At 43.1% G+C, this 14,763-nt stretch overlaps 1 protein-coding gene across 1 annotated transcript in view; it reads right to left on the bottom strand.

Annotated features, from left to right (window-relative positions):
• Positions 1 to 290: 290 nt before the first annotated feature.
• erfl1 (Ets2 repressor factor like 1) overlaps positions 291 to 14,763 on the bottom strand; it is a 32,814-nt gene continuing 18,341 nt past the window's right edge. Inside the window, exons 2-6 of the mRNA XM_031726141.1 lie at positions 7,299 to 7,372; positions 6,368 to 6,602; positions 4,532 to 4,709; positions 2,667 to 2,796; positions 291 to 1,102 (exon numbers count right to left, since the gene is read on the bottom strand). Coding sequence (XP_031582001.1) covers positions 291 to 1,102; positions 2,667 to 2,796; positions 4,532 to 4,709; positions 6,368 to 6,602; positions 7,299 to 7,359 — 1,416 coding nt within the window. The 5' untranslated portion in view covers positions 7,360 to 7,372. The remainder of the gene's footprint in view (positions 1,103 to 2,666; positions 2,797 to 4,531; positions 4,710 to 6,367; positions 6,603 to 7,298; positions 7,373 to 14,763) is intronic.

The raw sequence follows: 14,763 nt of genomic DNA, 5'->3' as shown, positions 1-14,763 counted from the left end.
GATCAAAATAAAAAGGACGAGACAGCCGACACTCTAAAAACTGTACACCCCATATATTCTAAGATGGATGAATCAGTTGTGTAATGGACTGCTGGCAAGCTCAAAACTTGCACAGCAAACAGGAAAACTGCAGTTTTAGAAGTAAAAGAAGTTAACTGCCTTTCCTGGAAAAGGGCTGGAAAAGATCTGATGATTTAAAGTGGAAAATTCATCTCAGAGAAACAAAAGGAGAGAAGAAGAGAGTTATCAGACCATAGACTGGTAAGATGGTGGACATATCAGAAAATGTCTTAGCTGTGTATCAGTTTGAGAGTCTCTGTCTCCCTGTGTCTTTCATGCAGAGCCATGGACGGTGAGAGTGACCTAGGCAGGGATGGGGGAGGAGGAGTAATGGGCATCAGGCTCTTGAGTGGATGTGGGGACACTGGTGGAGGAAGAGAGGAGATGGGAGGCAACACGCTTCCTTTCTTCCCATCTAACACAAGCTGTGATCGGTTCGCATGGCTGGATTCCTTCCGAATGCCAAATTCATGCTCGTTTTCATTGTCCGAGCTGCAGTCGCTCAGATCTGTTATCTCCAGGTCTGAGTCTGACTCTGGGTCCTGCTTCACCCCTCCTCTTCTCTCTGTGGGGCTCTGCTGGTCTGTCCCAGTCCCGGCTCCTAAGCTGACCGCTCCCAGGCCCAAGCTCAGCCCCATACCCGGAGGATTGGGCTCCACCCTTTCTCCCAGTGTCGCCCCGCTGCCAATGTCTGTCCGACCCATCGACAGGCTGCCTTGGTACGGCGGCAGGCAGAGTCTGGCCGGCTGACCACCCGCTGTGCCATTTGTCCCACCAGTTTGCCCCGCTGCTCCCCTCTCACCCCCACCTGCCTCTCCAGGCGGGAGCAGGGAGGAGAAGGGGTGAGGCAGCTGTGAAAGGCTGCTCTGCAAGGGGTTGGGGTAAAACTGGGAGGGGTAGAGGGAGCCAGGGGGCAGTTTGGGGCAGTTGTTGAGAGAGAAGGCTCCTGGGAGGTAGGGGTTGAAGCCCCAGGGGTAGTCAAAGGGTGGGTTGCGAGGGTACGGGCCCAGCAGGGACGGGGGTTTTGAATAGCACGGTGCACCTAGGACAGAAAAAATCCAGAGATGGAGGTTAGCTCTCAGAAGGGGCAAAGGTTTCCTGACATACAACATCCAAGAATGTTCACTAATTATAGTCAGTGGTATTAGCAATTCTAATCAGGAGCCACAGGGGCTAATTCTGGCACGGTTGCTTTCAACACAAAACCTGATGGTTCATTTATGCATGCCGGTACTGTGTAGTACACCCACTTCACACCGCTGCAAACCAGATGTGAACACAAAGATTCTCCGCTGCAGTGAAAAACAATTAAGAAGAGTTCCCATCTTCCAAACGGCTTATCATTTCTTTGTATATTTAAAAGAAAAGAAATATGTGAAGTGACTGTGCTTCTGTTTTGATAGCACATCATTGCGGTGAAACCAGTCACACTGTTGAAAATTCTCGCTGAGAAATAATGTCGACATTTGTCCCCGCAATGCTCTGACATCTCATCATATCATTTCAAATTAAGCAAAAAACACTTATGGTGCGGCAAATTGCGTCGCGTATTTGAATTCGGTTCCTTGTAAGCATCACTTGATAACAGAGCGAGGGGGCAAATTTGAGGTGATGCAGGAATACAATTTTAATGAACAAACAAACGCATTGCCTCTCAACCTAGTCTACTTCCTTCCAAATGACAACCGACTCAAAGATTCTCTCTCTGCACCCTCCACCTCTCTCCCAGCCGTTCTCACTCTCTTTTTCTCTTTCACTCTGTTATTTACTATGCAGGGCTAATTTGACAGTGGTGAAGTCTCTGCGTGCTGGGCCAGGAGTAGCTGGCAGACACATGAATATTGAATCAGTCAGGCAGGCCTCACTTGCTTATGAAAACACAGTAATGGGCGCCCACAGGCCACAAACTGAAGCCTGCACCCTCAATTAGGGCCTTCCTGCCTGGGAAGGGATTAGGACAGCGGGGACACATGGGAGGGAGAGGAGGGTGAGAAGGGAAGAAGGGGGGAATAGGACCTGAGGACAAACAGAATAGGGAGGAGGGAGAGGGTGCCGGTTCTGGGATGAGAATTGCATCTGTGTGTGAGTGAGTCTGTTTACACACTACCTCTCGAGCTCTGCAGATTCGTATACCTTCTTATGCGCGTGCAGAGATTGCAAACGACATGTATTTGTGCATGCGTGCCATCAGTCAAGCAAACAATGACACTTCCGTGCTGTGTTTGGTTGAACTCACTTTCTGAGATAGAAGGGGACAAATGTGAACAGTTGCGCTGAAAAAGTGGATGATTTCTCCAGCCCTCGACTTGTGTCTCACTACAGCTGACATGCATAATTCACCAGCTAACCTGGCCTTTCTCACCTGGAGCACAGTCTCACTGCAGACTGCTATGGGACAGCCATCTCTCTTATTTCCTTTAACAATAAATGTTCCTGCCTCACCGTATCCTCATTTCTCTCTCCTTCTCCTTTCATTGCTACCTTCTCCTCCTCCCTTTGTTTGTACACTGCCAATCATACACTTTATATATATAAGTGTATTTTTCTTCATGCAATAGAGGAAGACCGGCACGTATCTGACCAACTTTGTCATTCTCTCTGCTCACCTGAACTTAGAAAAGGAAATGAGTCCAGTCTCAGTTTGTCCCCTTCAGGTCCTGGTGCTGTGGTCCCCCGATCGAAAAGGGAGGTTCCTCTGCTGGTGTCTGGCAAACGAGGAAACAAGGACTGTATGGCCTGAGCGGCAGAAAGAGACACAAACAAAGAGTAGAAAAGGAGGTTAGAGATGAGTTTTTACCATGAAATAATAATAATAAAAAAAGCTTGACTACGGCACACATATTCCTACAAATCTGCCTTTATGATGCTGCTGCAGTTTGCGGGGTAAAGTCATATGTTGACAGCAGCACCCTGCAGAGTGTGATGCAAACAGTGACACAGTCGCAGCAAGGACAGGATAAAAAGGGAAGCCATGGGACTTGGGGTAAAAAAAAGGGGAGGCAGGAGGACGCACGGGCTCAGAGACTCAAAGGGAGGAAAAGTACAGAGTCAAATGGAGACCAGCGATTAAGATTGTGGGCACAAAGGATAAATGACAAGAAGAAAGAGGGATTGTGGGCCAGCTTGTGTAAAGGGACACAGGACGAATAGCAGTGAGATGTGAGAGAATGACATCCATTTAGGAAGTAGGGCAGCTGTGTGCGTGTCAGTGAGTGCGTTTGTGTGTGCGTGTCAGTGAGTGCGTATATTTTTTCTCTGTCTAAAATTTGCAAAGAAGAGGTAAAATAAGTGGAACAGTTTAATCTTAGGAATCAAGGGGACACGGGGGGATTTTTTTTCCCCCTAGCGTGATTGCGGATCAGTAGTATCTGTCACCCTGCAGCCCCAAGTTTGAAAGGGGAGACTGTACTCCCATGCTGCGAGATCTGCGTTGCTTAACAAACTGCATTAATGACCCGCCATTGATCTGATCTGACGCGACCCCTTTGCTTTCTATTTCTTTCATTTTCAATCGATGACAGATGGATACGCCATAGGAGACAGGGATGAGAGAAAGAGGGGATAACATCTTCTTTTGTTTTAAGGGCAAGTTAAAACCGTCCCCCCTCCGCGGTCTCCTTCAGAGCTCGCGTCTCCTTATCCCCATCTTAAGGACGGCACAGACAATTGATGAATGATTCTCTCTTACTGTACTTTCAAGTTACTTGTACTTTCTAGGACATTAGTCATCTAAAATAAAATTATCTGCACACCAGCACTTATACCCAAGTCAAAAAAATAGCCTTCTTCATCAATTTGTGCAGCCACATCTATAATTTAGTGTAGAATCTGAAACGCAGAAATTGATTTTTTTTTTCCATTAAAAAGAAAGAAAGAAAAATCTCTAAATATCTTATAAACACAAGTAAAGTCATAACATTATTTTTTGAACCAAATTAGGACATTTTTGTTCACGCCTCCATCTTTTTTTGTGTTCTGATACATTTTATCTCTGTAAAAATTTTACAATCTCTTAGGGCAAATAATAAGTGAACTGTAGTCTATTATGACCCCCATTAGACACAGTGAATAAAAGATAGCTACGATAATAACCACCATTCTTTTGCGAAAAAGGAGGAATGCACAGCAGGTGCCTGAGAAATAGAACAGCCGAATGCTCGAGTTGAATGGTTTTCAGTTACCTGAATTAAATCTGTGTTGATAAAAATTTAAGGAAGCAGATCGCGGTGTCCTGCTATATTTCATCATTTTTCTTTGTTTAAGGTTTTGCTGTTTTTATTCCCTCTGTTTTAAAATGCTAGTTTTTTTATTAACTGCTATAGAGACATAATTTGAACATTCATGGGTACAATTTCTCACATTTTTCACACAATTTTGTATTCATATGCTACTAAATCTACTACTTGCATACAGCATATATCCTTTTACCCATCCACCCCCTCTCACAAACCCTCCATCCTACCCTGCGTACCTCTGGGCTGCAGTCTGGTGTGGTGGAGCCCCCGTTGAAATGGTTCTGGGCCAGGAAGAAGGGCGAGCTGGCCATGTCCAGGATGGGGTAGTTCACCAGCACAACCTTACTGAAGTTAAACTTGTAGGTGAAACGCTTCCCTTTGGTTTTGTGCAAAATACGCTTGTTGTAGTAATACCTGCAAAGGAGTGGGAGATAATATTGATGGAGGGATGGAGTGAAGTGATAAACGAAAAAGGAAGAGGAAAAGGAAAAGAGGTGGGAAGGATTAATATAATGCTCACATCAAGGTTTTGTGTTTCATCACTATAAGTAAAGTATAAACAACTTCAGTGCTGTGAGGCAAGAGCTGTGCTGATTTCCCAGTGTTTTTATTCATCTCCTCCTTTCTCGAATCAATTCATGTCTGGCTGCCTGTATTCAATACGATATGGTTTTGTAAAGTGAATTTTATATTCAGCTATTATCAACCCCCCCATCCCTGCCTCAAAACCCCCCAAAATCTAAATTCGTTTGAACCTCTCACACAGAAATACTACACAAGAAGTAAATGTTCCTTTCATTATGCACAGGACTATTTATCAATTCAAGAAATAATGTGAGCATCATGTTACACTATCAGATGAACTCAAGACTTTTGTTTCCAGAAAATTAGAAATTTGTGGGAATGACACCATTTGACATGACACCAAAAAACGTCACCGTTTCCAACGGCAAAGCACATTTACAAAGAGGTGGGACAACAAGAGAGGTCTCCATGGTAACGACCCCCAGTGTCTCCCGCTGGGCATGTCAGGTCGTCATCATACCAGTTTCCTTTGCCACCCACAGAGGTGTCACAATGTACAATCTGCCAGGATGCCACGTTGATCGGCAGCAAAGGAAAAACATGGAGCCATCTGGCCCAGGTAAAAGCTGAGTGCTCAGGTGGAGGAGCGTAGGGGGTGGGGGCGAAGCGGGATGCGACAAATTAAAAAAACCCTGCAGATGTCTTATTGTGAAATACAAGTTTAAATCTTGGAGATGGTTTCCTTGTGCTCTTTTTGGACTTCTTTGTACGAGTGCAGCCACAGTGAGCGTGCTAAACGCAGAATTCATGAGACAACCTCAGCATTAAATAGTGGTGAGCTCATTATGCAGATACACTATATCAACAAACACAGCAGCGTGTACATATCTGCATGTATCCACACTGGCTGAGCCCAGTGCAATGATGTGTACATGTTTTGCTTTGCGTGGCAATTGTGCCGTGGCCCTTAATTGAGCAATTAAGTGAGGCTAATTAAGAAGGCTAATTGTGGCCCCAGCCAATTCATAACAATTAAACTCTGACGACAGTCCCCATTAACGAGAGGCCGAAGGAAAGCAGAGGGAGGGGGTGGGGTAGGGGGACAAGTTGGGTAGTGGGTATTTGCATAAGAAAATTGTGTGTGACTGGCTGGGGGTGTAAACTGCTGAAGGTATGGAGTGTGGCATTGTTTTAATCACCTTCAGCAAGTTCAGTGTTGAGTAGTTTTACTGTTCTGAAAAAGTCCAAGCAATTTCACACTGGGGCTTAATTTTGAAATCCCTATTGAATTTTTTATTTGGCAGCTCAATGGTGAACTTTCCATTAGGATGTCCAGAGATAAGGAGAAATTGAGGTTATTGACGTTCCCCAGGAAAAATCCCACCTTTATCTTTCCATTTTTGCCAACATGGAAAAGAGAGATGTTAAGTGGGGATTAAATCCAACAAGAGTAAACAATTTATGGAAACCACGGGGTTATAGCTTGATTTATCTGACACAAACAGTGTGGTTGCCTGACATTCAACACATCTCGTACGAACACATACCTCAGAGCCCTGCTCAGTTTGTCATAGTTCATGTGAGGTTTGCATTTCCTTATACCCCACAGTCGGGCCACCTCGTCTGGGTCCTTGATGACAAACTCCCCATAGTCTCCCTGCCAGGCTATCACCCCTTGGTACTCTTCCTTCTGCAGGAGCTCTAGGATGAAGTGCCACAGCTGGATCTGTCTGGAGCCGGGGCTCGACTCGGGCTTGTAGGCCCACTCTGGGAAGGCGATCCCTGGGCAAAGGGGAGGAGGAAGAAGCAGGGTGAGGTTCAGGCCTGTTGTTTGTCCAGTTGCTCACAGGGAGTGTGTGCATGTGTGTGTGTGTCAGGGGTGGTGGGGGGGTTCACTGTCTGAATGACTGATGAGTGATGGAGGTGAGGGATGATGTGTTTAATATCACAGCACGTGCCTTGAGCAATGTTAGTCTGAGCTAATGCCCTCTAGCCTCAACAGATTGGTCAGTGGGATGATGACAGCTCACTGGGAGAGATCTGACTGATGCTGCTCAGGTCTGAATTTTAAAAGCCAACTGTATGACCATCAGAGATGAAGTTAAGTAGCTTTTTGACTCAGGCCAAAGTGAGTCTGGCACTAACTAGCCTTGTAAATACATTACACATTGAACCAATTACTACCAGAGTCTGAACTTGGCAAACATGAGAGTGTATGGTTAATCTTTTTAAATAGATGAATATTGGGGATGAATTTCAACATGCAATTTTAATAATGAAGTAGCTGCTTCTTAAGTATTTGCTTGTTTTGGCTGTCTGGATTCACCTAATTTACACATGTGGCTTGGGACTAGATTTAAAGATAAGTTGAAAGATTTTAAATGATGCAAATAGGAACTTTAAGTAGATTTGATGCAGTAAAGCAAGGATATAATAGTCTCCTGCCTTCATGTAGCTAACTTTGATGAGAGTACCGACCTGGCGTCCAGAGGGCGGGCACCGGGGGGAGCAGCAGATCACTGACGCAGTTACAGTCCATGCCTCCACAACACCTGGAACAAAACAAGAGAGAGAAGGCATTAACTTTTGGAAATGAAAACAAAGAATTTTGCAGAGATTTATTTGCTTAAGCCAGTTTCAACTACCCAGCATGTTTATTGCATTTATTACACCAAGTCAGAGTAGAGAGTAAACTTTGTTGAAACTGAAGGTATTGCATAAGGGTCTAAAGGCGCAACATGAGTTCAAAATGATACTTTAAATCGATGTGAAATATAGCAAGGTTATGTTTCATATGTCTTTGGTAGAGATCAGGTGTTTGATGGATGTGGCCACCTGAGGCTGTGTCTGATGCAACATGGTGGACATCCCTATAGTGCATTTATGAACAGGAGGAATTAAATAGACTTTTGAAAACCAACTTGAAAACTGAGCCACATTATACATTAAAAATTGGGTTTTTAAATATATACTAGGTCTTGGTTATTTCTTAGTGAAGTTTTAAAAGTATCAAAAAAATCTAATGTACAAAGTTATGTTCAGGGTTATTATAGGTTAGGTTTAATTGTCTGCCAGATGAGGAAAGCTTTGAAAGGATTTAAAGCGCTATAGTTTTTGGTAGAACATCTTTCATATCACCTTAGGTATTCTAGGTAAGTCAGGTAAATACTACAAATAGTGGAAAATTGCATAAAGATCTGAACATACAAGAGTGTCATTTTATTAGTTGATTGATTTAGAGCTATTTTAATTGTCTTATGTACTGTTTAGTAGTCACTGTATAGCAGAGTGTGAACAAGTTCATGTTTTGAGCCTTTTTAAAATAAAATCTTAATCTATGTCAGGGAAGTACACAACAATTCCCTCAGAATTATAGTGAAGGGAAAGCAAAAGCGAGAAAACACTTCACATCTGTACTTGTAATATTAAATTCTACCCACTATAATTATAGTATATGGTTATATAAAACTATACTTTTTTTAAAAAACACACAAAATTTTTGGAATAAAAGTCAGAAATGATGCAGTCCAGTGAAAACATCCATGTTTAACATCACAAGAAAATCAACTGTCCGAACTATTTAAAAACCTGATTTTGCTTTTACTTCTGTGCATTTTGAAATCTGAAATGCATTTACAAAAAACCCCAAACTTTCATTTTTTCACCCCATCACATCGCTTCATGCTCTGCATTGAATGTTAAATGATACGTGCATGTGTCAGTGAGGTAGGGTAGGCCATTTTATAATACAAGAGCTTATGATCATAAGGCCTCCTAAATATATTCATATAGACATCTACTGACGCGAGAAGATGAGGAGATCTTGGTGTTTCTGTGATGAAGAGGGGAACTGTGAGATGGAATCTAGTTTGGATATCACAGTTTCATCAGGGTTGTTTTACAAAGCTCAGATGGAAGAGATAGCCTGCTGCTACACTGGTATCTTTAATGCTGGCCTCTCTATCTCTCCCTTCACTCTCTGCCTCTATTTAATTATGCTCTGTGAATTTTGGATTTTCCCTCCAGCATTGAAATGGAACGTGAATTATTAAGGTGTGTTTGTATAAATTATTATTGCTAACTCCAGGCATTTCTCACTCTCTCACTCTCTGACTCTTTCTGTCTCACGTTCACTCTCACCCCGCTTCAAGCCTTTGGATTGTGGCCCCGCTCGCTGTCTCCTCTCTCCCCTCCCCTCCCGCTCTTCATCTTCCTTGTTTTCAGTCTGCTCTCTCTGTCTATGAATGCAGAGCTTACATTAATTCTATTTATTATAACTATAATTATTATTTTTACTCTTATTGTTCCTTTTCTCTTTTGGTCATTCAACTATCTGGAGACTCTGTCTGCACTCATCCCACGTGACTCATTTTTACAAAATTATCAAATATTTTGATTAGACCGTTTACCAGTAGGATATCAAATTACACCCCGCTGTTCACATGATTAGAGAATATTTGAAAACATTTGAAACTGTCATCTTTCCATGAAAATGTTGACCTCATCTGACAGGAAGGCCGTTGCAAAGATTGGTCTTTACAAAATGAGATATACGTTGTGTTGGAGGTAGCAATCCATAACTTTCCTCTTCCCCGTGGGCTACAGGTCATCAATACTGCATCATCTCTTTCATTTGCCATATTCTCATGGTCCACGGCATGTATAAGCTCATCTCCTCTGAGGGAAACATATATGTGAGCTCCTGTCTTTCACAGTCTTTCCAACTTCCTCTCATACCACCTACGCATTACCTCAAATCTATACCCTTGCTTCCCTTTTCATATCCAACAGCATATCTATACAGGTGACTCCTCCTTTCCTCTTTCCCACCTCCTTTCTATTCACACACCTATCCACTGTCTTCTCCCCCGCCCTCCCTTCCACTCCACCCTTCTCCCTCTCTCCTGCTCTGTGTGTTTTGCTTCGGCGCAGTAATTTTCCGTTTGATTTCGGAGGTAATGCATTTTTTACAAATCAAAGAGGAAGCCAGGCTACCCCCCTCCTCCTCCTCCTCCCCTCACTCTCTCTCTTTCTCTCTCTCTCCCTCCCTCCCTCCCACCTCCTCTTCTTTCCCTCCCTGCCCAGTCTCCCGTTCTCGCCCGCCCCCCCTCGGCCCCCCAGGCCAGAGAGGAGATAAAGGAGCCCCCATCATTTCCTTGTTAGTTTTGATTTGGGCAGCAGAGGGCTTTCAAGTTCCCCCCATCACCCCCAGAAACATTATAACTAGCAGCCCAGGGAATACTGTTCCTCATACACACACACTCGAACACACACATGCATGCACAGACTGTCAGATACAGACACTCACAGATTGTAAGGGATTGTGCATGCACAGTAAACACAGTCTCAAGCAGATATGGCACAAATAAGCAGGCATTCAGGTAGCCGTCGCACACACACTGTAAGACGCAGCACACAAAGTAAGACATGGAGCCCATAGATATTGACTGAATCAATATCGGCACACTAACACAGATCTCACCGAGCTGAAAAAGAGAATGCACTTTGTTTAGTAAAGAATCTGGTTTACTGATAGAGAGATGTGGGCAGACAAAAAAAACACTGTTTTATTTGGACAGAGAAACACAAGAGTCCAAACAAAGGACCCCTCTCCCACAAAAGGTCACCTGTGAAACCCAGCGTGGATGATGGATCACACGGCTACCGGTGACAATAGTAAGCACACTCAATAGATTCACTAAGTTACTTCACACAGTCACATCTTCACAAAAACACCTCAGCTGTGTTCCTACACATGATCTAAAGTGTAGGCCTGCACTAGATCTAGCAAATGGATCATTACTGCTGGAAACCCTCTGGTGTGTTGATGATTCAGAGGCTTTTCTATAGTTTAGCACTTGAAAGAGTGCACTCTGTTTTTTGTGACTTTAGGACACAACAACATTGCAGGGATACGCAAACTTCCTGGGTCAAGGCTGAAGGTTAAAGGTTTCGGCTGTTATCGCTGCTCAACACGTAAACCTCAGAAATCCCTCCACATTTGCTCTCTGTACTTACTTTTAGCCATTTTCAAAGCATTAGAGAGTGAAATTTATGCACAGTGCAACATCCTCAAAATTCATACAGTATAAGAAATTAAGCTGTCTGCTAGCAAACCCACAGTGCAGGGTACTATACTGTTATACTGCTCACTGCAGATTTACTACTTAAACTAAATCATGCGATGAGCAGCAAATTATTGGAAAGGAGATAAAATGCATTTTTCACTCAGTTTATTTCTCTTCTTCTTGAATTTCACACAATGCAAGTAAAGTTCACTTGCTTCCTGTAAATAACCCTTCAGTCATGTAATGCCAGCTCTGTTTTGATCTTTGGAAAAACTGCTGTGGAAAAAAAGGACAATAAATTAATGAACAAGCAGATAGGTCTTCTAAAGACAAACTCCTACATCAACCAGAGCAATTATTTCCAACCATTGTCTGACGAGGGACAGTCAGTTGCAATGGTTCTTTTATTCATTCCCTCAGGATGAATAAAGTATGATCAATCAATCAATCAATCAAAAAAGAAAGATGAAAATCACTACAGTGTTGCAATGACCAAATTGGTATGTTTGCATCATGTTCAGGTAGACTTGTACATGAACCATCCTTCTTTCAGCAGTAAACTTAAACTTGTATTTTATCAACTGATGAACTTCCTGTGACCTCTCGACCATCTTGCCCAAGTGGGGACTAAGAGTAAGAAAAGGACTGCAAAAGCATATCCAAGAGTCAGGATTGGACCAGTCCCACTGAGTTTTTAAGAGGTCAGTCTCGCCACAAAGGTCACAGATTTGTAATTGTAACTTTTGCATTTATCTCCCAAACACCAACTCTGTAACAATGTTGCTAAAGTAAAGGCAGAACTGGCATACTTGTTATGCCAAGGTTAGTAGGCCACTGACGGGAGTGAAAAGGAAACAGTGTGAGGGATATACTGTAGTACAAACTACGTTTTGAAATTCTGCAGAGTGACTGGGATAGAGCGAGGAAGGAGGGCAGCCTGACATTCAGGCAACATTATGTCTCCAGTGCTGTCTAAAGAAGGAAAGAGTGATGGGTCACGATATAAAAAGATAGAAAAATGTGAGAGGCATGAAGAGTCTGGCCTCTCCCGCTTTCTTTTTCCACTAGATGAAAAGGACTCTGTACATCTGTCTCATCTTCCTTTTTTTGGTTGCCCCTGAAAAAGGCCTGACTGAAAACTCTCTCTCTCTCTTCCTTTCACTCTGCTTGCCTCTCTCCTGCTATCTCTGTCTTTCTCTCTCTGTTCCTCTCCCTGGTTAGCTCTGACACACTGGTCAGCCTCAGGGTGGAAGAACAGAGGGACTCTGCTATGGGTTTGTTAGAGGAGATGGAAAGAAGGAGAGAGGAGAAATGAGGAGAGAGACAGAAGAGAGAAGAAGGAGGAGGAGGAGAGGAGGAAAGGGGGGTGGTCAGGAAGAGGGAAAAGAACCTGTCTATCCAAATGTTGAAGAGAAAAGTCAACACAGAATTAAATTCTATCCACACACTGGCCTATAAATCTTCTTATTCAGCTTAAGTTCCATCTTAATTACCAAGAATATTCTTTATATGATTTTTAAAAATAATATTTAGTTACATCTCAAAATATCAATCTACAAATTTTGTTTTGAAGCCCAAATATGCATCTCATCTACATCTTGTTTGAGCATCCAAATAAAAAAGGTCCTCTTTGGATCGAGTATGTGACAAACAAAAAGTTCCACGTGCTTTTTCAAACTAAGACAAACAATGACTGAAAGCTTGCCATCAACAAAATTAACTTCCCCTTTACATAACTAAAACAGAGTCAACTTTAGCATCCCGAAGTCTCTCAGAACTTCACAAGTTAAAGATTTGGTCTCTGTACTTTGTTTTTCAGACAATTTGACCTGTTCGCAGGATATTACACATTCGATAATACACTGGATTAATCATGAAAAATTAAAACAGTCACTGATTGTTGTTTTTTTTTAAATTATTGATATTTATTTTTTTGTTAGGCATTTAATGTTGTACATAAAGGTTTTCACTTTTACCATTTAAGCTTTGAATCCGTGAAAATCCATTAAAAAAATGAAAAAGATTACATTTTAATCACTGAAACTGCGCAGATAATCACAGCAATACTGATCATGTTGCAACTTATAGCCGCTAGATTTCCCCACAATCCCTCCTTTGTACCTTACACACCCATCACACTGCAATGTGAAAGAGTGAGAAATCAGTGCAGTCACTATAATAGGAGCAGGCAGCGGTGCAGCAGCATCAGTGTATTTAACCAAGACATATCGTTACAGGAGTACTGGCTGAATCTAGTTGTTCTCCCACAGAGCACCCATTACTCCACACTGCAGGGGCAAAGCTAATACTGAGTCCTTCACACTGAGACAGGCTATCATCTGACAGGACTGCCTGGCCAGAATATCATCCAGTGAAATGTACTTTGAAAGATACAGTAGAGCAGCGGTACAAGATGTGACAACAGAGGCAGGGAATAATAGGGCAGAGAAATATTAAAGTCCATATCTGAAAACTTAAGAAACATAATTTCACACTGAACTGTTTGGTTCAGGGCTTAAGGAATAAGGCTGGGTTTAGAATTTGCATCAAGTTCCTAAATCTATGAATACATAGCTTAAAGTCAATGCTGAGCACAGATACCCCTGCTGAAAATACGAGTGCTTTAAAATGAGTAAGAGCTTCGTGTGTTCTTTCATGAGTTGAGCTTTGGAGATTTTACTACATTATATCACTACTTTAAGTCACGGAGTAACACCAGGAGTGTGTGAGAGGGATTGACTATAATAAATGAAGTGTTGGCAGAAAGAATATGTTAAAAGGTTAAAAGAATATCATGGCTCGTTTCTTGGGCTAATTGTAATGGAGTATGATGTGCATATTTGGCTTTAATGACAAACACAACACCTTGCGGCTTTAAAAAGAAGAGTAAGAAGAAAAGGCCAGCTCAATTCACGGAGAGAAGTTTAGACTCCAGCTCGGGTCATAAATAGGGTACTTTGATAAATAAGGAAGCCTGATTTTTTTTCTCTCCAGACTTTCACGATCGGTGGAGAACTCCAACAAGTTTAAGAAGAGGTGAGTGGAGATGAGGATGTTGAGCGCGTGAAAACGGCATTAGTATGATATAGAACGCTGGCCTTAAGAAAATAAGGAAAAGAAGGGGAAAAAGGATGAAGAAAAAAGTATCAATCGATAGGGTTAAATTATTCATCGTCATTAATTATCGATCGCTCTCCGCTGCCGGCTCGTCCGCCTCGCGCCAGAGTTGAAAGGAGGGAAAGCGCGCTTTATTAAAACCGGCTCGAGCCTCATTGTTTCATGTCCCGCGGCAAAGAAAAAGCTCGAGTTTGGCTCTGCCCGCGCCAGTAGAAAAATACACACGCGCGCACGCTCGCGCGCGCACACACACAGACACCGCTCCATCTCCCTCCTCTGCTTTCTCTCTCCCTCTCTCTCCTGACGCGCGGGAGGAGCTTTTGGGAGCCTCGCGCGGTGTTCACGGGGCGGCTGTGTCTCGCGTGGATCGATGAGGGATCAATGGCTCGCGCTGACTAATAGCCAGAGAGCGCCTTTGATCTCGCGGCTGAGAGATCAAAACCTGCGCGAGAGGGAAGAGAAATAGGAAAAGAAACTGCGCCGGCGAGCTGACCTTCACACACACATGCGCGCGCACGCACGCACACACACACCGATGCACGCAAAACCCACGTAGCGTCACTCGCGCGCGCAGCTTTTAGGAATTTGATATCCTATCCAGGATATCCTACCAGCGAACAAACTGAGAGATGCATTGCAAATCAAACTGCGGGCGAATATGCACCGGACACATTTGGAATAATAACCAATCTGTCTATAGGCTATTACAGAGAACCTTCACGCTCACTGCACTACAAACACGTCCACCAAACGCACAC

The sequence above is a fragment of the Oreochromis aureus genome, linkage group 11, assembly GCF_013358895.1.
Source record: "Oreochromis aureus strain Israel breed Guangdong linkage group 11, ZZ_aureus, whole genome shotgun sequence".
In the NCBI taxonomy this organism is placed as follows: Eukaryota; Metazoa; Chordata; class Actinopteri; order Cichliformes; family Cichlidae; genus Oreochromis; species Oreochromis aureus.
The sequence above is the reverse complement of the archived record's forward strand: the minus strand, read 5'-3'. Positions and strand labels throughout refer to the sequence as shown.